The sequence below is a fragment of the Coenobita brevimanus genome, chromosome 76, assembly GCF_032717465.1.
Source record: "Coenobita brevimanus isolate Jiangsu-jjx chromosome 76, ASM3271746v2, whole genome shotgun sequence".
Lineage (NCBI taxonomy): Eukaryota > Metazoa > Arthropoda > Malacostraca > Decapoda > Coenobitidae > Coenobita > Coenobita brevimanus.
In genome coordinates, this window is record NC_137029.1 from 21691773 (window position 1) to 21714403 (window position 22631).

A 22631-nucleotide genomic window follows, 5' to 3' on the forward strand; every position below is an offset into this window, starting at 1 on the left:
CTTCCACTAAATCAGTGTTTGTTAAATCAAGCATCTACTGTATATTCAAACAGGCAGTATAGAATACATTCCTAATACAGTATATATAGCTTTCTATTACATGTGTACAGTCTTACTGAGTTGTGAACAATATTACTAATTATAGTGGTAGGTGGTGGCGACCATCATCCACTCACTTGATGTAGTGCTGCCTACTTCTTCCTTAGCTTGTATCATTCTTTTTCTACGCATGCCCTCCTCTCTTACTATTTCTCCCATCTTTCCTGTCACTTCTTGTTGCTTTTCTTTCGTTTACAGGTGGCTTTACATTGAGTGACAAGCCAAATGGTTTCCTGTAAGCCAAGAAACCATTTACAACGCTGGGTGGTAACCATATAACCAAACCATACGTGCTCCCTACGTGTCAGCAAGTGGGTTGGTGGAAGGTTAGTGCCCTTCCCCGTAAAATAAGTAACTCAAAGTCAAATGGCCACCCCTTACGGGATTATGGCGTCTGGCAATAGACAGATAGATAGATCATTTAAGTATTTCCTCAATGCATGTAATACAAAACTCATAAATCTACTCGTAAATATCTGGTCCCAGTGCATTTACTATACTATCATTTTCTGAGACATACAGTGGTCCCTTGGCTATCACACACTTGATTACAACGGTTTTCATTATCACTGCTAGATGAAAATATGCACTTCTGTCGTTATCATGCATTTCTGGTCTAAAAAAAAAAAAATCACTATCACACACCTGAGCAGGTTTCTGCCAACAATGATGGTGTAAAACTTGTGGTTTCTGATGGCTCTGGGGAATTAAAAAATGAGGCCTTACTAGAGGATTTAATCCCAAGTGGTGGAGACCACAAACTCTCCACCCCTTTGCCTCAGAACCCTTTACCTAAAGCCCAACTTAGACCTCAATATGGTATGTGTTTCTTCCTTATCGAGCCTTTTTTCATCATTTTCTATTAACCTAACCATGCCTATGTGTGCTTCTGATATTTACCACAATAGTATGTTTGCATTTAGTGGGTCTAAATTGTTGTACAAGGAAAAACTGGGATTTGTGATGCCCAGTCCACATCAGGGTAAATGCCAATGGTTCTGTGCTTTTGTTATCGCACAATTTCGTTACCATGCACTAGGCACTGTACTAGTTATGAACGATAACCATGGGATCGCAGTACTAAGGGAAAAAGCATCATACATACAATCATTTCAATTCTTTCTCAAGAAAATACATACCAGTAGAATTACTAATCAAATGACACTTACTGCACATTTTTATACCTTATAAATACCAAATACATTCATACAGAAAATATAATGAACCCCCTCCTCTTTTTTACTCATCAGTCAGGACTGACAAAAATATAATCTTCTTTGACTAGTAGCAATTGGGAGGGACTGAATCTCAAGTTTTTATTGTTATAAATAGATGAATCAGACTTAGTTCTACAATCCCATAAAAAAATGCAATTTAAAAAAAAGCATCGGCATGAAGGAAATGGTCTGAGAAACCATCTCACACCAGTGAAAAGCGTAATAAGTGTGTTCATCAATCATACAGCACCAATACAAACACTTAATCCTCTCAAATCAGACATTTTTTATTTTATTCTTGCCATAACATGACCATGCTACTCAGACCATTTATTCAGCACATGACCATTTTTTTTTTTTTAGCTGGAAGGGTTGATATATCTTCACTACCCCTTCCCAACTAAGTCCTCCCCCAAGTTGAATAAAACTATCTACAGAAGAAAACTTTTAAGTTACTGTGTGTCAAAACTATACCATTCAAAGAAAGAAGACAGAGGCTACATACCTTCCTGGCTTGTTTATATATTTTTGTAATCTTGCTTTCACTTCATCATATGTAAGGAAGGCTACATAACCTGGATGAGTGACAGCAAGGATCTGCCAGTTTCTTAATAACGTTGGCCATGGCTGGAATAATCTGAGGAAGAAAATATATATATATATATATATATATATATATATATATATATATATATATATATATAGTTTACATACATATATATATATATATATATATATATATATATATATATATATATATGGTTTACATACATACATATATATATATATATATATATATATATATATATATATATATATATATATATATATATATATATATATATATATATATATATATATATATATATATATATATATATATATATATATATATATATATATATATATATATATATATATATATATATATATATATATATATATATATATATATATATATATTCTGTACATATGTACATTATTTTGAGCAATAATAACAAGACCACAACTAATACAGTACCAATAATACTGAACTCCTAACCCATACTGCCCCAAACCTTCTGGCACGATCTTATGACAGCAAACAATATTTGATGAAAATTAAGAATCTGGCATTTCAAAAACCTGCTGATTAAAAAAATACAGTACCTTGGAATTCAATGATGTAGCTATATAGCTGTACGTACAACAATATATGCAGCAATTTGATTAATCACAGTACAATACTATCTTATTTATTTATAATATATAATACTAAGCCCTTGACCACCCCGTTTGGGATACAAGGCGTCTGGCAATGAATGAATGAATATAATACTGATGTTATAAAAATTGGCTGGATCTAAAACAATCTGACCTTCATGTGTCATTTCACTGCCTCTGCCCTATATTGTTAATGGCTGAACTTTCACATGTACCAGTATCTTTCAGAGCAAAATTTGTTACAGCACTTCTGGAATCAGTTGGCTAATTTAGACATAAAAGCATGCACCTGATCCTGCTTCTATAAAGGCTCCAACAAACCCTTTGGTGACACTTACACAATACTGAACAGCAAACAGGTAAAAAAATTAAGCCTGGTTGGCAAGACTCCATTCCTACCATGGTGCTGCTGCAAGTGGTGCAGTGGAAACTCCAAATATTGGTGCTGTTATATCTCTATCCCACTCTCAATGATGGTATAACATCTTAATCAAATACAGAAGTTTCAGGAAGTGGACACACTACGTAGTCTCTTCAAGTGGTGCTGCACAATGAAGTACTGTACATCTACCCAAAGCTGGTTAAACAGTCTGGTTGTATAACTAAAACATGGGTTTCTGAACAGTGCAAAAGCCCTGAGTGTCAAGTCATTTACAAAAACCCTTATATTTACACAAAGAAGATGGAGCGCTTCCATCAAAAAGAAATTTCAACCTATCAGAATCAAGTAATACAGTACATCCCAGCACTCACCAGAATGATGCTCTTCTAAATCATAAGTTTATAATGGAACATTGTGAACCATCCAAAGCAGAGTTTCTCAGCCAAGGGTAGGTTGGTACCTCCAAGCAGTGTGCAGAAAGAATTTTATTATCAGTAGCCAATTATATATTATTGTCTTCAAAACTGCAGCAATAAGGTAGCCCTTCAGGATGATTAGTACACAGTGCAAACTAGATAAAGTCTTCCAGCATTTACCTGCCTTATACCTGTATGGTACTACAGATCAGGTCAGGCTCAAAGATGGTAAGCACATGATTACAGTAGCCAAGTACTGTGAAGTAGCCAGGCAGAGTGATTCACAGTCCTGGTTTGGCTCAGGCTGTAGCAAATGTGACATTATTACTCTCCAGCATGCAGGAATATCTCCTACTTTCTGAATAGTGCTGCTGCAGTTGTTGCTCATCTCTGCAAGTTAACCTGCCCTTCTAGTGTCCATCTTCCTCACAGGTTCTGACAAACATTTCTTCTTTCTTGGTCTGCTGGGTAATGAAAATTCTACTCTGAGCCTTACTCAGTTCCTTTAATTGGCATATTTTCCATCCCCTTCTGTCAAACTACAATTCAATGCTGCACACATATTATCATGTCGTACAGTCTTGCTGATGCAAAAACAATACTTCTGCAAAGACTGCAGGGCACAAGGTCTGCACTCTGGTAAACATACCTAACAATTGAAAAAAATTGCTGCCTTTGTGCCATCTGTTAAATTCAGCTATCAGTACAATTTACATATCTCTGCATGAGAGGATTATTATTACAGTTATTATTATTATTATTACTATATCATTATTATTATTATTAGTCATTATGATTAGTTGTTATTATTATTACTATTATTATCATTATTATCATCATCACCAAGGGGTGGAAGACGTATGTAAGATATTCACGGAAGAGATAGGCGCAGTGTGTGAGGCGGTTTGTGGAGTGAGGAGGAGATGCAAGGGTGTGCAAGGGACAGCATGGTGGAATGATGAGGTGAAACGAGCTGTGGAACAAAAGAAGAAGGCATATGGTGAATGGTTGGCGAGTAGAGGTAGGGGAGAAGATGAGAGAGAGAAGAGAGAGATATATGTGAGCAGGAGAAGGGAGGTTAAGAGACTGGTGAAGGAGAGTAAGAAAAAAGTGGATGAAGAGTTTGGGAGGAATCTGAGTGTGAAATGGAGGGAGAGTAAGAAATTGTTTTGGAAGGAGGTAAAGAAAGTAAGGCAGTGTGAAAGGGGAAATAATTGGGGAGTGAAAGATAGGAATAATAGATTGTTGGTGGAGAAGAGAGAGAAATTGAGGAGATGGAAGGAGCACTTTGAGGATTTGTTGAATGTAGAGAGTGAGAGCAGTGTGAGTATAAGCGGTTGGGGAATGGCTGGGAGAAGAGGAGATGAGAGGAGGGAGGAAGAGATCAGTAGGGCGGAAGTAGTGGAAGCAATGAAGAAGATTAAGCTGGGAAAGGCCCCAGGAATTGATGGAGTGTGTGGTGAAATGCTTAGGTATGGGGGTGAGATTGTTGTGGAGTGGATATGGAAGTTGTGTAGATTGGCTTGGGAAGAGGGAAGGGTTCCAGAGGACTGGAAATCAGGTATAATTGTTCCTCTGTACAAAGGAAAAGGGGAGAGAGAAGTATGTGGTAACCATAGGGGTATTTGCCTACTTAGTGTGACTGGTAAAATATATGGTAGAATACTCATTGATAGGGTTAGGCATATGACAGAGGAGCTAGTTGGAGAAGAACAAGGGGGATTTAGAAAGGGAAAAGGGTGTGTAGATCAGATATTTGTTCTAAGATGTTTAGTGGAGAAGTATCTAGAGAAGGGAAGGAAAGTGTATGCTGCCTTCATGGACTTGGAGAAAGCTTATGATAGAATAGATAGGCAAGGTATGTGGAAGGTATTAAGAATATATGGAGTGGAGGGGAAATTGTTGAGTGCTGAGAAGAGTATGTACCAGGGAGCTAGGGCTACGGTGCGAGTGGATGGTGAGCTGAGTGAGTTCTTTGATCTCAATGTGGGACTGAAACAGGGGTGTGTGATGTTTCCATGGCTGTTTAATATATATATGGATGGGGTTGTAAAGGAGGTGCAAGGTAGGGCAGTGGATGTGGGGCTGGCCCTAATGAATGAGGGTGAGATTTGGAAGCTTCCGGTGTTGCTGTTTGCTGATGATACAGTATTGTTGAGTGAAGGTGAATAGGAGTTGCAAGGTTTGGTGAATGAATTTGGGACAGTGTGTAGGAGGAGGAAGCTGAAAGTTAATGTAAACAAAAGTAAAGTTATGGTGTTTGAGAGGAATGAAGTCACAGAGTGTGCAGTGAGGTTGGATGGTTTGGATATGGAGAATGTGGATGCATTCAAGTACTTGGGTAGTGTGATGAGTAAGGATGGAAGTTTGGGGGATGAAGTACGTGAAAGGGTACAGCAGGGAAGGAAGGTTGTTGGTACACTGAAAGCAGTGATGAGAAATAGGGAGGTGAGTATGGAAGTTAAGAAGTCACTGCATGATAGTATTGTGATCCCTACCCTGACGTATGGAAGCGAGGCGTAGACCTTGCAAGAGGGGAACAAGTCAAGAGTGAGAGCAGTTGAAATGAGTTACTTGAGAGGAGCATGTGGAGTGACATGGAGGGACAGGTTGACGAATGAAGAAGTGAAGGAACGTTGTGGGGTAGATGTGGATGTGGTTGAGAAGATTAGGAGAAATACACTGAGGTGGTTTGGACATGTGGAGAGAATGGAGAATGAAAGACTGACTAGAAGGATGTATGTAGGTGAGGTGGAGGGAGGGAGAGGGAGGGGTAGACCGAGGATGAGGTGGAGGGATGGAGTTGAGAGGTATATGAGGGAGGGGGGGGTGAGTTGGGGGGAGGGTAGTCAAATGGTGGGTGACAGAGTGACTTGGAGGCGTTTTGTCTGCGGCCACCCTTTGCGGGATTAGGCGTCGGGCTATAGATAGATAGATAGATAGATTATTATTATCATTATTATTATTACTCAAAATCAGAGATATGAGCTGGTCTGGTAGTGGCTGTTCTCTGTTTATCATAGCAAAACTAATGTAATGTAAAGTTACAATATAAGAGCAAAACAGAGATAAATAACCTAGAGCAATATAGCACAAAATCCTGACAATTTTTTTTTCTTCTTAACTTTAACATCATTTATGATGGCAGAGTCTGATTCCATTCCAAAATATACACAGTCAGAAATTATTTCCAGTTTATAAGGTATGGTACAAAAGTAAAATATGAAACTCAAACCTTACCTGGTAAAAACATCAAATTCAAAACTGGAAATATAGTCATTGCAGGTGAGGTCTATAGTGGACTTTAGGGCCATCGCTTCCAGCCCCGACCCTATTGGATGAACTTCACTTAACGTGTCTCTAAAATATCTCCATGGCACTACGGTTCTGAAAAATAAACAAAGAGGAAAACTATTTAATATATCTTTAGTTAAATACAGTAATCACTCCAATATCCGGATCAATAGAGCCATCGGTATGTTCGGATATTGGTTTTGTCTGGATATTGGGCCCCAGCTTATGGACTTGTACTTACGGACCCTAACACAGAGAAACACCTATATAACTCCCTCCGGACATGCATAGCACCTATTTAACACCCAAATCACACCAATAAGGCACATAAATGACTGAAATAAATGCAATAGACACATAAAATGTGGGTTTAGAAGTATGTTCATACATTAATAAACATTCTGGTACTTATGGACTCTAACCGAACCTAACCTAACCGAACCTAACCGAACTCTGAAAAACACATTCCTACTGCACATGCATGAGGTAAGTTTAGTATGGAAAGAAGTACAGTATGACACTTTCTGGTAAGTATAGTATGGGAAAAAATACAATATGAAACATTCTGGTAAATATAGTATGGAAAATAGTACAACATGAAACATTTTGGCTACTTACAGCAAGTCCCTGGCCACCTCGATGAATAACCGCCTCCTCTCGGACTCTGACAGTAAGAACGATTTCCTGAAGCACTTGCACTACACTCTTCCTGAAGTCTTGCACTGAACTTAGTCACTAACACACAGAAGTCCGTTCTTTTCACAGTGTTCACTTTAGTCCAAATAATGTTCCATTAAATTTAAGTGTTGCACATTAACTTTTCCCAAGTTGTTTTAAGTTTCCAAAGCCAAAACAAAGAAGGTTAGTTACGTTAAATTTCTTTTCTACTTAGTCTTTTCTCCCAACTTGAAAACCTTAACACAACACAACGATTTTTTCACTGCACAACACTCAAAATTCCCGTGTGGTCTAGTGGAGAAGTTCTTGCTGTTTATTCACTGTCAGAGCCCGAGAGTATCACTGGCAGGCGTCCAAGGGGTGCATCGGTGGGTAGTGGTGATGGCGTACCGACTACAGAAGACTCTGAAGACAGCCGCAAACTCACGTCGAGCGGTGACTCCACTGTAGCTGATGTGCTGGGCTGTGGCTCGGAGCATGAGGGCCTGTCTTGGGGAGGCAACGGAGTGGAACCAGGGCTTGGCACAGCGGGGGTCACGGGCCTGAAAAAACTGTCAATCGTTGACTGACGCAAGGACCGACGATTCTGGCGATTTATGATGCGCTGCCGGAAAGCACGCACTTCCTCCACGAGTCCCAAGGGCCCCATCTCCCTGTCGCAGTCCGGGTGTTCCAGGTAGTCTAGGACGAACTCTAGATGTTCCCGGAGTGCGCTCAGCTTGGGGATGGCTGGAGTAGTGTCCTGCTGGGCGGAGTCTGCATCATCATCGCCTTCGTCGTCGGAATCTTCAAGTTCGGGACTGACACCAGCAACCGAAGACGCGATCTCGATATCAGACAACGTCTGATACCCAGGATCGCCCTCGTCGTCGTCCAACCACTCACGAACATCGTCCACATCAACATCGTCGCCGTGCGTACGTAGCCGTGCATGGAAGTCATCCACGTCAAACCCTAGGAAATCGTACTCCACATCTGTTCCGAGAAGCAGACGAGACCAACCATTTTCAAGAGTTTTCACAGGGACTTCCTTCCATGCACTAGCCCAGTTGTACAGCGCAGACTTGATGTTGTAGCGGCGAAGGTTTTCCAAAGTCCGCTTGCCTCGAGTGTCACGTCCTTCCCTGCGCTCGTCCTCGTCCTCGAGAACCACCATCACCTCGTCCAGGAACTTCCGACGGTACAGGCGCTTTGTTGCCACGATCACTCCTTGGTCCATTGGTTGAATGAGAGCAGTCGTATTAGGTGGCAGAAACATGCACCTAATACGGCCATTCTCAGCAACCAAGTCCTTGTCGCACGGGTGGGCAGGTGCATTGTCGAGGAGAAGGAGAGCCTTTACCTGGTCGCGAGGAATTCCCAGTGTCTTCGTCTGGTAATGTATGACCTCCTTGACGAAGTGATGGTGAAACCAGTCTTTGAAAATCACAGCTGTGAACCATGCTTTCAAAGAATGGTACCATACGACAGGAAGGACATCCATCACCACACGAAGGCACCGAGGCTGCTTTGCACGGCCAACAATAACGGGCTTAAGCCGGTGCATGCCGTTAGCATTGGCACAACACAAAGCAGATATCCGTTCCTTAGAAAGCTTGCGGCCAGGTACACGCTTCTCCGTCTCATCGGCGAGAGTGTTCGTTGGCACCGAGCGATAGAATAGGCCAGTTTCGTCAGCGTTATAGACTTGACCGTGAGTGAGGCCCTCCCAGTCGATCAAGCCTTTCACCTTGTGCCGAAACTCGTCCACTCCATCCTCGTTAGCGTCCAATGCTTCGCCATGTGCTTTACGGTTAGTAAGGCCATGTCGCAACTTGAACGCGAAGAGCCAACCCTCGGATGCCTTGAAGTCTAGGGCGTCGTGAAGCCTTGCAAACTTCTCAGCAGCAGCCTTCAGCTCCGTTCCACGTACCATCACACCAGCTACACGTTGCTGTCGATACCAAATCAACGTGGAGCGGTCGATCTCTGCATACTTGGGGGTAAACATAACCTTCCTCTCCACGTTGCGTTTGCTTCTCGACGAGAAGTCAGCCGTGTACTGCATGAGCTTGTCTCGGGAACGCTTGATATCAAACAAAGTCGACCGGGCCAGGTTGAACTCGCGGAGAATGCGAGAGGAAGACCAACCCGCATCAACCTTCTCCAATATCTCCCGTTTCTTCTCCAGAGTCAACACCACTCTCTTCCTTTTCTCAGGAGGCGGGGCCATCATCACACACACTAAGAGTAGGGCAGAGAGCAGCAGGAGGCCTTGCAGCAAGTACGGCACCACCACAAAAGCGAGCACGTGGGCAGCCATGGCGAAGAGCGTAGGTCTTGTCGCGGTGAGAGACAGGTGGGAAGTGGGGAGGATGCAGCGGCGCTCTATCGGACGTCGGAGGAATGACGAACCAAAACAATGCTCTCACGCGGCGCGCGCGGCAAGTTCAAATTACGGACGGCAAAAAATCGATTTTTTTTCCAATTTTTTGGATTTTCGGACCATTTTGGGAATGTTTGATCCCAGGACGATAAGGTTCGGTTAGTGGGGATGTTCGGTTATTGGGCGTCCGGATATTAGAGGGATTACTGTACTGACACATGCATTCTGTATCACTGGATGCAATTCTGCAGCCAAATTTAAACAAAGCAATGATCATAACTATACTCTCCTCCCTTATAAGCTAATCTCCCATACTTCCTTATCATCATCGTCACCATCATCAGCCACTGCAAGTCCAGTGTTGAACAAAGGCCTCCCCCTATTTTCCTCATGGATTCCTTGACTGAGCCAATCTCTGCCACATTTTGCTTGCAAACTTCTTTATTTCATCTCTCCTTCTCCTATCTGGCCTTTTTCTTCTATGCTTGCAATCTCTTGGAGTCCAGTCAGTCAGCCCCTTGCTCCATCAGATGTCCCTCATTCTTGATACATAACCTCCCCACCTCCATTTCCCTTCTTTTATAACTTCTATATTGTCTCTGAATTTAGTCTGCTCTCTCACCCAAGTTGATCTCTTCCTGTCCCTCAAAGATATTCCCAGCATTGGTCTTTCCACTGTTCTTTGAGAATGCATTTCGGTATTCTGTTTTCTACTGATTTTGTCACTTTCCAGGTCAATTAACCATATGTCAAAGCTGGGATTATACATTCGTTATACACTTTTTGTTTCGTACATAAAAGCAAGCTACATTTCACAAAGTCTCTATGTTTACTATTGGCTTTCCATCCAACTGTAATGTGTCTGTCTTTTTCTTTTGTTACGGTCTTTCATCAGTTTTGGTATTTGCCCCAAGTAATTGTATTCCTCAACTTATTCATGAATTTCTTCATTTATTCTGATGAAAATCTTTGGTGTATTTGCATGAAATGCATTTCTTTACTTTTACTCCAATTCATCTTTTGCCCTTCTTTAGGACTTTTTCTTTTAAGGTTATTTAACATTTCTTGCAATGTCTCTGCTCTGTCTGAGATTAGGACAATGCCACCTGTGACAGTAAATCACCCAGGGGGATGAGGGTGGGTTCATGGAATGTGGGAAGTTTGAGGAGAACAGGGGAAGTCGTTGAGGCATTCAGTAGGAGGTGAGTGGATGTGGCGTATTTGCAGGAAGTCCAGTAAAGGGGTGGATCAGCCATAAAGATTGTTGGGAAGGACTGTTGCTATAAGTTGTTTTGGCAGGGGGGGACAGATAGATATGGAGATGTAGGTGTGATGGTTGCGGAGAAATAGGTGGAATATGTTGTGAATGTTATGAGAGTATGCAATAGGATATTGGTACTGAAAATTCTGTTCGGTAGAAGGATAGCTGCGATTATCTCGGCATATGCTCCACAAGCAGGATTGGATGAAGCAGAGAAAGACAGATTTTGGGATGATTTAATACATGTAGTGGGTGGCATGCAGGATGATGAGACAGTGGTTTTGGGAGGGGACTTAAATGTTCATGTAGGTGAACCAGTATAAGGTTATGAAGGAGTGCATGGGGGATGTGCGTATGGTATATGGAATGCAGAAGGGGAAAGGACACTCGAGTTTGGGGAGGAAACGGACATGATTGTGTGCAACACATATTTTAGGAAAAGAGACAGTAGGTTAATTACATATGAGTCTGGGGGAAATAGCAGTCAGACAGATTATTTTCTGGTTAGGAGGGCTGATAGGAGGTTAGTGAGGGATGTTAAAGTTATAGGAAGTGAGGAGTGTGTGCAGCAGCACAAACTACTGATTTGTGATATGGTGCTTAAAGAACAAGTGATGAAAAAGAGGACTTATGTACCTAGGAGGAAATTATGGAAGCTGAAAAACCAAGTAGTAACGGATGCCTTCTACAGCGAGTTGAGGAGAGTGGTGGCTGAACAGGGAGCTGTAGAGAGAGGAATTAATGAACAGTACTGAGCCCTCACGAACAATCTCTTGAGAGTTACTGATGTAACATGCGGTTGGACAAGAGGACCACCAAGACATAAAGTAACTTGCCGGTGGGAAGAGGGTGTAGAAGCTGCAGTTAAGGAGAAAAGAAGGCTTTTCTGGGAATGGAAGAAGGGTGGTGGCAAAGAGGAATATTTGGCTGCCAAGCATAGGGCTAGAAGAGAGGTATACAGGGCAAAGTCTGAGTCACAGAGACTTTTCTTGATAACCTAAATCATGGAGAAAGAAAAAATATGATACTTAGGGTTGCACGTCAGGTGAAAAGGGATAATCGGGATATTATAGGTAAGCAGTGTGTGAAGAATGATGAAGGAAGGGTAGTGGTGAACAGTGAGGATATTAAAGATGCATGGAGAGAGCATTATAACCGGTTGTTGAATGAGGAATTTGACGGGGACAGAGAAGGTTTGGAGCCAGCAGATCCAGTGTCTGGCCCTTGGCCTTTGATTGATGCTGCTACTGTGAGTGAGGCAATAGGCAGGATGAAGGTGGGGAAGGCAGCAGGTGTGTCTGGGTTGACTGCCGAATTGTTGAAGGCCTCAGGCGATACAGGGGTGAAGTTAGTCACTGACCTGATAAATAGGATTATTTATGAGCGTGTTGTCCCAGATGATTGGCTGAATAGTGTAATTGTAAATGTGTGTAAAGGGAAGGGTGATGCCCTGGAAAGAGGAAATTATAGAGGTATAAAGCTTTTAGATCAGATAATGAAGGTAATGGAGAGAGTTTTAGAAGGTATGATGAGAGAAAGAGTGAATATTGATGAGATGCAGTTTGGGTTTATGCCAGGTAGGGGGACCACTGATGCCATATTCATTGTTCGACAGCTTCAGGAAAAATATATTGGTAGGAGAAGGGATCTTTACTTTGTTTTTGTTGATTTGGAAAAGGCCTTTGACAGAGTCCTTAGAGAGGTGGTGAAGTCGGCAATGAGAAAGCTTGGCTTGGAGGAGTGGCTGGTTAGGGTGGTTATGGCTATGTATGTGGGTAATCACACCCAGGTAAGAGTGAATGGAGATTTGAGTGACGGGTTTTCCATGAATGTTGGTGTGCATCAGGGGTCAGTCTTGAGTCCCATGTTGTTTATCATGGTACTCGAAGCCCTTTCACGTGACTTTAGAAACGGAGACCGTGGGAGTTGTTTTATGCTGATGATTTGGTGTTGATTGCAGAGAACGAAAGGGAGGCGGAGGATAGGTTTAGGACTGGAGTGATGGTATGGGGCACAAGGCCTTAAGGGTAAATGCAGATAAAACAAAAGTGATGATATCTAGGGTTGGTGGCGGTACTGTCAAAGAAGAGGGAGAGTGGCCATGTGCAGTTTACCACAAGGGCGTGGGAAGTAATTCCATCTTGTGCGATGTTTGTGATGAGTGCATAAGAGATGTAGTGGTAACAGAGGTCGACTGCGAGATAATGCTGATTTTATGTGTACGGCGTGTCGGGGAGAGCAGGTGGAGATTGTCAGACGTGAAAGAATTGAACTTGCTGGTGAATCTCTTGAGTGTGTGGAAGAGTTTTGTTATTTGGGAGACATGTTGTGTGCTGGAGGTGGAGCTAGCTCTGTGGCTAGGGTGACAACTGGTTGGAACAAGTTCAAGGAGCTCTTGCCTCTCCTGACATTGAGCGGACTCTCCCTACATGCTAAGGGGTCTTTGTATGCAGCATGTGTTAGGAGTGTAATGCTGTATGGTAGTGAGACCTGGGCAGTGAAGGAGGAGGATATTCGCTGGCTCAGACGTACAGAAATGACAATGATTAGGTGGACGTGTAGTGTGTCCCTGCGTCCAAGGTCTGGGGGGGCTGGGTTCACGATGGAAGAGTTGAGAGGTAAAATGGGACTGGAATGTATTGGTGTTGTGATGAGGAGAGGTAGATTGAGATGGTTTGGACATGTGGAGAGGATGGGGGATGATAATTGGGTGAGGAAGGTGAGAAGTGTTAATACTGTATTGGGCGTGGGGTTACGAGGGGTAGACTGACCAAGACATGGGACGAGGTCATTGAGTATGACCTCAGGGTTAAGGGACTGAACAGGGAAACTGCAATGGATCGTGCAGCATGGAGAGCTGCCATTAGGTGACCAAGGCCGATGCCTGCAAGCATGTTGGAGCCTTTAAAAAACAAAAACAAAAACGAACGAATGCTTACTCCTCTGTTCTCCCATTCTAGCTTTCTGAAAATTATTTCAGGGTATGCTGTATAACTTTGGTGAAGGGATTGAACAGGGAAACTGCCAGAGATCGAGCAGCACAGAAAGCCACCATTAGGTGACCAAGGCCAACGCATGCAAGCGTGCTGGGAGTCTTTAAAAACGAAATGAAACAAAACGAAATTGTATCTCCTGGATGCTTGCCTTTCTCAGTCTTAATTTTTTATGAGTCAGTGTGACTTATCTGTAGCAGCTCCCTATTTGTATAAGTTTTTGAGCAGTTTACAATGTTCTCATTTACTCCTTGTCCCCACATTGATTTTAAAGTTGCTCTGTGCTACACTGAGTTTCCTTTTTATAACTGACAAAACCTAAGTACAGTTGTTTATCATATTCTGTACTTTCCTCAGTCAGCCAATTTAGTGTGTGAAGATGATCAGTATTAAAATACCTACATTAAAATCCTATCTGCTCATGAGGTCGGTTTTCATCCAAATTTGTGGTTATTCTGTTCATAAGGACTACTGTATAGGGAGGAGTATGTAAATAATTGATAACAAGCTAATAGGTCAATAATTACCGTACGAAGACCTTTTGAGATGCCTTTCTTGTAAAGCAAACTAACTAATGCACTACACCACCTTCTGGGAATTTTCTACTTCTTTATGCACTGGGTAAATAAGTGGGTGAGTCAGTCTAGAACTTCTACTCCTGCATCTGACGGTAAGTCTGCTACTATTCCATCACCTCCTGGGGCACTTCCTCTTTTCATACTTTTAAGACAAAAGTTTACCTTATGTGGTGTTATCTCTGGTATTTCACGTGTGTCAACTGAAAAGTTAGCTGTTGGTACTAGCATCTTTGATTCATACAGTTCTTTGTAAAATTCTTCAACTCTCTTAACCATCTTCTCTCCACACTTGATGACTTCACCATTTTTGTCTTTTGGTGATAAAATTTGTCGCTTTCCTAGTGTCATTTTGCTTCAGACCTGTTTCAGACTTTTTCCTTTTTTATACAGTTTTGTTTGATCAGATCCATGTTTCTCTTTAATTTTTCTTCTCTCTGTCTCTTGTTGATAAGCTTATTTAATTTTGTTTTTTCTTTGTACTCTTTCTTTGCTTTTACTTTCATCTCCTTCCTTTTCATAAGCTCATGGGTCATTTTTTAACATTTGCTAACTTTACTTGAGTTAGCTTTCCCTACTAACTCCACTGATTCCCTTAACATTTTGTTAGTCTACTATTCAAGTCATCTATGTCACACCTGTTATAACTTAGTGCCTGATATCCATTTTTTATTTTTAACTGAAAGGCAGCTTTGTTTTTGCTTACTTTTACTGGACATCATCATCATCATCATCATCATCATCATCCGGACCTCCTTTCCCACCCTAGAGCAAGGTGAGGAGTAGCAACATCCAGACAGCCACAGTCTGACCAATTCAATGGGTCACGTTTGCATTCACTCATCATTCAAGCCCTTGAAACCCTGGATCCATCAGATAGGCCACAAAAATTTCATCACGTTCTGTAGCTTCACATATACCTATCTGGTATTTTTATATTTTCAATCAGCTTCTTTCTTTCACTTCTGAAACTGAATCTGGCTGTGAAACCCACCATTCTATGGTAGCTTCCTACATTTACTTCGCTGATAACTGGGACATTAGTAATCGTTCATGTTATTCTTATCTGCTATAATGAAGTCAGTGTCATTCTTTGCTTCTCCAGGTCCATTTTTCTCACTATTCTTTTCTGGAAATATGTGTTCATTATTCTCATGTTATACATTTCAGTTAAAAATTTATCACCATTTCACCTCTGTCATTCCTCTGACCTACTCTGAATTTTCCAATACACTTTACTTGTCAACTTTTGCACTGAAGTCTCTCATGAGTAAGGTATATCTGGTCTTTTCTTCTGTCATAATCTGGTAGTGTCATCAAAGAATGTTTCTATTTTTATCTGTGCTCTAACAAAAGGGTGCATATACTTTTACCACTTTCAGTGTATAACTTTTGCATACTGTGGTATAATTACAATCCATGCTTCTCACACACACTGCTGTACTATACTGTAACTGTGCTATAATTGTATAAGTAATAACAAACTGGAATGTGAATGTATACTGAACCATCCTGTTGCAACAGGGGTCTCCCTCAGCTGAAAATAATCATGGGATGTTACTAAACATACACTCTGCTTAACAAATACAGACGAAAAAGTAAAAGTGATAGTAACAAATGCATTCTTCCTTAACCCTTTGAATCTGAATCTGGTGATATCTTTTCATTGTTCCATCTATTCTTACCACCTCCAGATAATGTTATGCAGCAGAAGGTGTACATTTTGAAATAGAGTGCTGGACATAAATTCATCTAACTTTTCACTACTAAAGGCATTCCACAGCTGAATACAATTGTTTGGTAAAAAAAAAAAAAAAAAAAAAAAAAGGGTACCAGATTTTTCAACTCTTATGCATTAAATATATAAACCATAGTATGTATGAATATACAGCCTATACATATATAAGATATCAACAGGGCTTTAATAATGCAGTTCTACACTATCCTGTCCCCTAAAAACCTTCAAAACTGTCCAAAGCTACCCCATTTTACAGTACTACGTAGTGAAAAAAAAAAAAAAAAAAAAAAAAAAAAAAAATTGTTCATGTTTTTTTACAAGTTTATAATTTTTTAAAATTGTTTTTCTTCCTAATTTCCCAGTACAAACATTTGATTATTCTTATACCATTTTCTATGCCAAAAGTTCATATTCTGGGGGTCAGACATCAAGATCCATGTACTGATCACTAGACACTGCAGCTCACTAGTGGGAGTTGGCCCAGCTGGGAGGTAGGCATCTTGTGAGAACGTGTACAGTACCTGTCCTGTCCATCACCAGTACAGTTGGCACAACTGTAGATAACATTATTTACATAAGTAAATGTTTACACTGTACACTATTGATTTTTTTTTTTATTATCATCCTTTCATATCTTTGATTAGGGTAAAAGAAATACCAGTATGTAGAAGCCTGTTGCATAACTTGTATATTATTAAACAGGTTATTAAAATATAATTTGGTTGCATCATGTAGAGTTAAGTATATCAGTAGTTCAAATGGTTCTACTGTAATTCTATTACACATAAGCTAGATTGGCTTAAGGAAATCTTATATTGCCATAAGTTCCTGTAATAGCGTTTAAAAGAAATATTTTTGCCTATTAAAAAAAAAATTTTTTTTTTTTAATTAAAAAAAAATGCTGTTTTTTTGCTTTGCATCACTATAGTATGTATAGAATGTATATACAGACTATACATATATGTACAGGTATACCCTGGTTTAACGATGCAATTAGTTAAGTAAAAACCAATCGTTCGGCGAGGTATCGTATATCGGGGTAGTTTTAACAAGTAATGGGATGTGTTTTTCAGCCTTGAGTTTCCCCGCAACCAAGTCCAAAACCCACTCATATGAGCCCAAAAACAAGATTAAAACCAATCTAAATGGCCTAACAGCTGTAAAAGAAGCTAACCTAAGCCTAACACCTATAAATAATTCACTAAAACCAACAAATAAAATCAGAGAATCGTCTAATGTCTCGAAAAAATCAAAGCTAGTAAACATTACCCCAAAATGACAATGTTCACCCCACCTATGGCTAAAACACATACGTCTAAAAACTGTTTACAAACCAACCTAAACACACAATTTTAGTTCAAAATATCATCTATCTATCTATCTATTGCCAGACGCCACAATCCCGTTCGGGGTGGCCACAAACAAATCACATCCACATCACACTGTCCTCTGCCATTTCACTGCCCTGCTCCCAACTCACACCCCCCTCTCTCATATACCTCTCCACCCCATCCCTCCATCTCATCATCGGCCTCCCCCTCCCTCTTCCCCCCTCCACCTCACTCACATACACTCTCTTCGCCAGTCTTTCACCCTCCATCCTATCCACGTGGCCAAACCACCTCAGTGTATTCCTCCTAACACTTCCTATCACATCCACACCACAACGCTACTTTATATCCTCATTTGTCAACCTGTCTCTCCATGTAACTCCACAGGCTCCTCTTAAATAACTCATTTCCACTGCTCTCACTCTTGACTTGTGTCCTTCCAGCAACGTCCAAGCTTCACTTCCATACGTAAGAGTTGGTATAACAATACTGTCATGTAGTACCTTTTTACTTCCATGCTCACTTCCCTGCTTCTTATCACTGCTTTCAAGGAACCAGCAACCTTTCTTCCCTGCTGCAACCTTTCTTCCCTGCTGTACACTTTCAAGCACTTCACCCTCCAAACCTCCATCCTTACTCATCACACTACCCAAGTACTTAAACGTACTCACATTTTCCAATTCCTCATCATCCAACCTCGCTGTACATTCACTGACTTCACCTCTCTCAAAGACCATCACTTTACTCTTCCCTACATTCATCTTTAGATTCTGTTTCTTACACACTCTCCCAAACTCATCCACCAAGCCTTGCAGCTCCCCCTCGTCTTCACTTAACAACACAGTATTATCTGCAAACAACAGTACAGGGAGTTTCCAAACACTACCCTCTCTCACCAGGGCCACTCCAACATCCACTATCCTACCTTGTAAAGTTACCTCCACTTCAAACGAGTACAGCAGGTGGTGTGTTTGGTGAAATGTGGCACCACTGTGTTTGTTTACATCGTAGTAACAGTGAGTGAATGGGCAAACCCAGCAGAGCTTCCCCTCCGCTACAGTATCTAGTACCCACAAAAACTATGTTTTATTAAGTCATACTCTGTCTGCAAAATACAAGTGTTTCCCACGTATGTATAGTGGAAGGTAGAAAGAGAAACAGAGATGCCATTGGCTCCCATTGTTTCTCTGACAGGAGATTACTGTGAGGCGAGGTGCAAAGGCGGGGAGGGGGGAAGGGTGGGGGAAGCGCATGTATCGAAACTTTGTCGTGTTTCGTTTAGAAAGATGAAGGGTGTGATTATACAGATGTTCTGAGGTTATTGCTTAATCCGTATGCAATAACGTGTATTGGGTGAATGTTGGCGACTTAATGTTCGTCATACAATGTGGTGAACAAATGTAGCTAAGCATAAATGTTAGAAGGTGTGATGTCCGGTGTCTCAAAACGTGGTTCACCTGACTCTAGTGAGTGTGCGACTCAAATACTGTAACATTTTTGTGGCTGAACCAGGGTGGCCATAAAAATGATTCGTGATTATCCATGTGACACAACGGTTGTGCCATGTTGTGCATCATCTAGTCTGTTTTACTGTGAGGAAAAACAATCATCTATCTATCAATCTATAGCCCGACGCCCTAATCCCGCAAAGGGTGGCCGCAGACAAAACGCCTCCAAGTCACTCTGTCACCCACCATTTGACTACCCTCCCCCCAACTCACCTCCCCCTCCCTCATATACCTCTCAACTCCCTCCCTCCACCTCATCCTCGGTCTACCCCTCCCTCTCCCTCCCTCCACCTCACCTACATACACCCTCTTAGTCAGTCTTTCATTCTCCATTCTCTCCACATGTCCAAACCACCTCAGTGTATTTCTCCTAATCTTCTCAACCACATCCACATCTACCCCACAACGTTCCTTCACTTCTTCATTCGTCAACCTGTCCCTCCATGTCACTCCACATGCTCCTCTCAAGTAACTCATTTCCACTGCTCTCACTCTTGACTTGTTCCCCTCTTGCAAGGTCCACGCCTCGCTTCCATACGTCAGGGTAGAGATCACAATACTATCATGCAGTGACTTCTTAACTTCCATACTCACCTCCCTATTTCTCATCACTGCTTTCAGTGTACCAACAACCTTCCTTCCCTGCTGTACCCTTTCACGTACTTCATCTCCCAAAGTTCCATCCTTACTCATCACACTACCCAAGTACTTGAATGCACTCACATTCTCCATATCCTCATCATCCAACCTCACTGCACACTCTGTGACTTCATTCCTCTCAAACACCATAACTTTACTTTTGTTTATATTAACTTTCAGCTTCCTCCTCCTACACACTGTCCCAAATTCATTCACCAAACCTTGCAACTCCCATTCATCTTCACTCAACAATACTGTATCATCAGCAAACAGCAACACCGGAAGCTTCCAAATCTCACCCTCATTCATTAGGGCCAGCCCCACATCCACTGCCCTACCTTGCACCTCCTTTACAACCCCATCCATATATATATTATACAGCCATGGAGACATCACACACCCCTGTTTCAGTCCCACATTGAGATCAAAGAACTCACTCAGCTCACCATCCACTCGCACCGCAGCCCTAGCTCCCTCGTACATACTCTTCACAGCACTCAACAATTTCCCCTCCACTCCATATATTCTTAATTCCTTCCACATACCTTGCCTATCTATTCTGTCATAAGCTTTCTCCAAGTCCATGAAGGCAGCATACACTTTCCTTCCCTTCTCTAGATACTTCTCCACTAAACATCTTAGAACAAATATCTGTTCTACACACCCTTTACCCTTCCTAAATCCCCCTTGTTCTTCTCCAACTAGCTCCTCTGTCATATGCCTAACCCTATCAATGAGTATTCTACCATATATTTTACCAGTCACACTAAGAAGGCAAATACCCCTATGGTTACCACATACTTCTCTCTCCCCTTTTCCTTTGTACAGAGGAACAATTATACCTGATTTCCAGTCCTCTGGAACCCTTCCCTCTTCCCAAGCCAATCTACACAACTTCCATATCCACTCCACAACAATCTCACCCCCATACCTAAGCATTTCACCACACACTCCATCAATTCCTGGGGCCTTTCCCAGCTTAATCTTCTTCATCGCTTCCACTACTTCTGCCCTACTGATCTCTTCCTCCCTCCTCTCATCTCTTCTTCTCCCAGCCATTCCCCAACCACTTATACTCACACTGCTCTCACTCTCTGCATGCAACAAATCCTCAAAGTGCTCCTTCCATCTCCTCAATTTCTCTCTCTTCTCCACCAACAATCTATTATTCCTATCTTTCACTCCCCTATTATTTCCCCTTCCACACTGCCTTACTTTCTTTACCTCCTTCCAAAACAATTTCTTACTCTCCCTCCATTTCACACTCAGATTCCTCCCATACTCTTCATCCACTTTCTTCTTACTCTCCTTCACCAGTCTCTTAACCTCCCTTCTCCTGCTCACATATACCTCTCTCTTCTCTCCCTCATCTTCTCCCCTACCTCTACTCGCCAACCATTCACCATATGCCTTCTTCTTTTGTTCCACAGCTCATTTCACCTCATCATTCCACCATGCTGTCCCTTGCACACCCTTGCATCTCCTCCTTACTCCACAAACCGCCTCACATGCTGCGCCTATCTCTTCCGTGAATATCTTACATACGTCTTCCACCCCTTCCATCTGCTCTAGCTCATACCTTCCCAATCTTTCTTCCACTATGCTCTTATACTCTGTCATTTTCTCACTATCTTGCAATTTCTCCACTCTTCTCACAGGAGCTGCTTCCTCCTGTCTTCCCCTTCGCCTCCTCAACCACTTTCTTTGCATCTTTACCTTGGCCATCACTATGTGATGGTCCGAGACTCCATTCCCCCATCCTCTCCACACTCTTGCATCCAACACTTGTCTTCTCATTCGCTCATCCACACACACGTAGTCTATCATTGCCTTTCGCTCAACAAGTTCACCATCAATCCTCCTTATCACTCTCCATGTATACCGGTGGATCATCTTATGACGAAAGTAGGTGTTGGCTATTGCCAACCCCTTACAAGCACAGATGTCCACCAAAGCACTACCATTCCCATCTACTTCAGCTGGCACACACCACTGACCAACCACTCCATCCACTCGAACATTCATTATATTCGCAAACCATAGTATAAGTAGATATCCTGTTGCATAGGATTATAGATACTTTGAGTGTTGGACAGCTATTGGCTTGTTGTGCAAAAATGTTGTACAGTCATCATGCTGATGAATTATATGGAGATAATGAGATACTTTATTTACATAACGAATGCATATCTTGTATTATAATAACCTAAATGACGGTGTTACGGATGTCCAGACCCTAAAATTATAATGTCGCTATCTTCGAGGTGCTACTTCATTAGTCTGGATACTGTAGTTGCGACAACATCCACAAACATTGATCATCGTATATTATATTCTCTTTAAAACATTCATATATTAGTTTTCATACAAGATCTGACACATTCAGGCCCTTCTTAGCTCCAGACGCATTATTTTATTTAATTGTGTGTCTACAATAACACACTGTTCATTCTGAGGGACCAACATTCCTTTACCATTAATGTTTGTCGGCTGTCTCCCATTATAAACCAAGGTTTTAGTATGTAGCCACGGCTACACAAAATATATCGGTGGCGTGGTACTGCTGGGAGAGTGTAAATAGCGTATAGTCTATGTGTGTTTGTGCAGGGAGTCTGGTAATACACTTCATTGACTTAATCACACTCATGCCAAGATAGCAGACAAAGTCGCAGTCTTCGTGACTCTACTGACTGACCATTGAAAACACTTTCACAACCCAGTCTGAATGAGATCCTGTTTTCAGCCAACAGAAACATTAAGTAATACAGTGAACAATGCAATTAAATATGTAAAGAAAGGAGTGTTTTATGCACCATGTCATCATACAAGCTTATACAGTATAACACAGCCAAGAATAATATGGACCTACAGTAGGATAAAAGTTGAGTGTTGGTGGAGAGTCCAAGTAAATGTAAGCAACATTTGTGCACCA

The 22631-nt window shown here is 41.6% G+C and overlaps 1 protein-coding gene across 1 annotated transcript in view; it reads right to left on the reverse strand.

The window, feature by feature from the left end:
- The window catches only part of Cbl (E3 ubiquitin-protein ligase CBL), a 472746-nt gene that overhangs the window by 338854 nt on the left and 111261 nt on the right, over positions 1-22631 (reverse strand). The window contains exons 3-4 of the mRNA XM_080278953.1: positions 6558-6704; positions 1822-1953 (exon numbers count right to left, since the gene is read on the reverse strand). Of these exons, the coding sequence (XP_080135079.1) occupies positions 1822-1953; positions 6558-6704 (279 nt within the window). The remainder of the gene's footprint in view (positions 1-1821; positions 1954-6557; positions 6705-22631) is intronic.